At 51.2% G+C, this 1,197-nt stretch overlaps 1 protein-coding gene across 1 annotated transcript in view; it reads right to left on the minus strand.

The window, feature by feature from the left end:
- The window catches only part of mpz (myelin protein zero), a gene marked incomplete at its 5' end in the record, with an annotated part of 7,840 nt that overhangs the window by 6,096 nt on the left and 547 nt on the right, over positions 1–1,197 (minus strand). The window contains one exon of the mRNA XM_048620768.1: positions 838–1,051. Within this exon, the coding sequence (XP_048476725.1) occupies positions 838–1,051 (214 nt within the window). The remainder of the gene's footprint in view (positions 1–837; positions 1,052–1,197) is intronic.

The following is a 1,197-nucleotide window of genomic DNA, read 5'->3' on the forward strand; positions in this document are numbered from 1 at the left end:
CCCTCAGCACTGACCCTCCGACAGTGCGGCGCTCCCTCAGTACTGACGCTCCGACAGTGCGGCACTCCCTCAGGACTGAACCATACACACTCATACTCGCTCACTCACTCGCTCTCCTACTAACACTGACTTACACCCTCACACTGAGTCTTACCCACTGACTCTCTTACCCTCACACTGACTCTCTGACACTAACTCTCGGACTCACTCGCACCCTCACACTGGCCCTCACGTTCCCTGACTCTCACACACTTTCACATTGTTCTACTCATACACTCACATGCAGCCATACTCACACTGACACACACACTCATTCATCCTCACTCCCTCACACTGACTCTCTCATTCTAATCCTCACACCTTCATCCTGATTCTCTCACACTCAGTTAGTCCCATACACCACAGACTCACTCTCACTCACTGTTGCACTGTCTCCGAAACACTCCCTTGCACACACACCAATACACTCACATATTCTCACACACACACAGTCCCTGTCACACTCACTCATGCTCATACTCTTAACTGTCTGACACAAGTACTCATGCACACTTTCGTGATAACTCTCCCACACAGTCACACTCACACTGACCCGCACTCACACGCACACTTGCTGACTCTCTCTAACTGGCTTGTTCACACTCTCACCCTCACAATCACTCACACCGACTCATGCACGCTCACTCTCGTACTCAACACTCACTCACACTCACATTTACCCCCACACTGTCACACACACACACCTCCTCACTCTGACTCAATCACTCTCAGTCTCACACTTACACCATCACACACTCATTTTCTCACACTGCTCCGCGCACACAGACAGACACTTACTCCTGTCGTAAACAGTGAGGTGAACATCAGAGGAAGTGCCCACAACATCTGGGGGGTTTTTGACATCACAGGTGAAGGTTCCATTGTCGATATAATCGAGATTGCGGATCACTATGGAGCCGTCCTGTTTGGAGATATCCCCGACCCATTCAACCCGGTTGCGGAACTGACCCCATTTCTCAATATAAGGGACTCCATTTCCGTAATGAAAGATCTGAAAGGATAGAGCAGACTGTGAGAAGAGAGAGCACCCTGAAACTCCCTCTACACTCTCCACCCCCCCCCCCCCCCCCCCCATCAAACCCTCCCAGGACAGGGACAGCACGGGGTTGGATACAGAGTAAAGCTCCCTCTACACTG

The sequence above is a fragment of the Rhincodon typus genome, chromosome 48 (assembly GCF_021869965.1).
Source record: "Rhincodon typus isolate 14 chromosome 48, sRhiTyp1.1, whole genome shotgun sequence".
Classification (NCBI taxonomy): Eukaryota; Metazoa; Chordata; class Chondrichthyes; order Orectolobiformes; family Rhincodontidae; genus Rhincodon; species Rhincodon typus.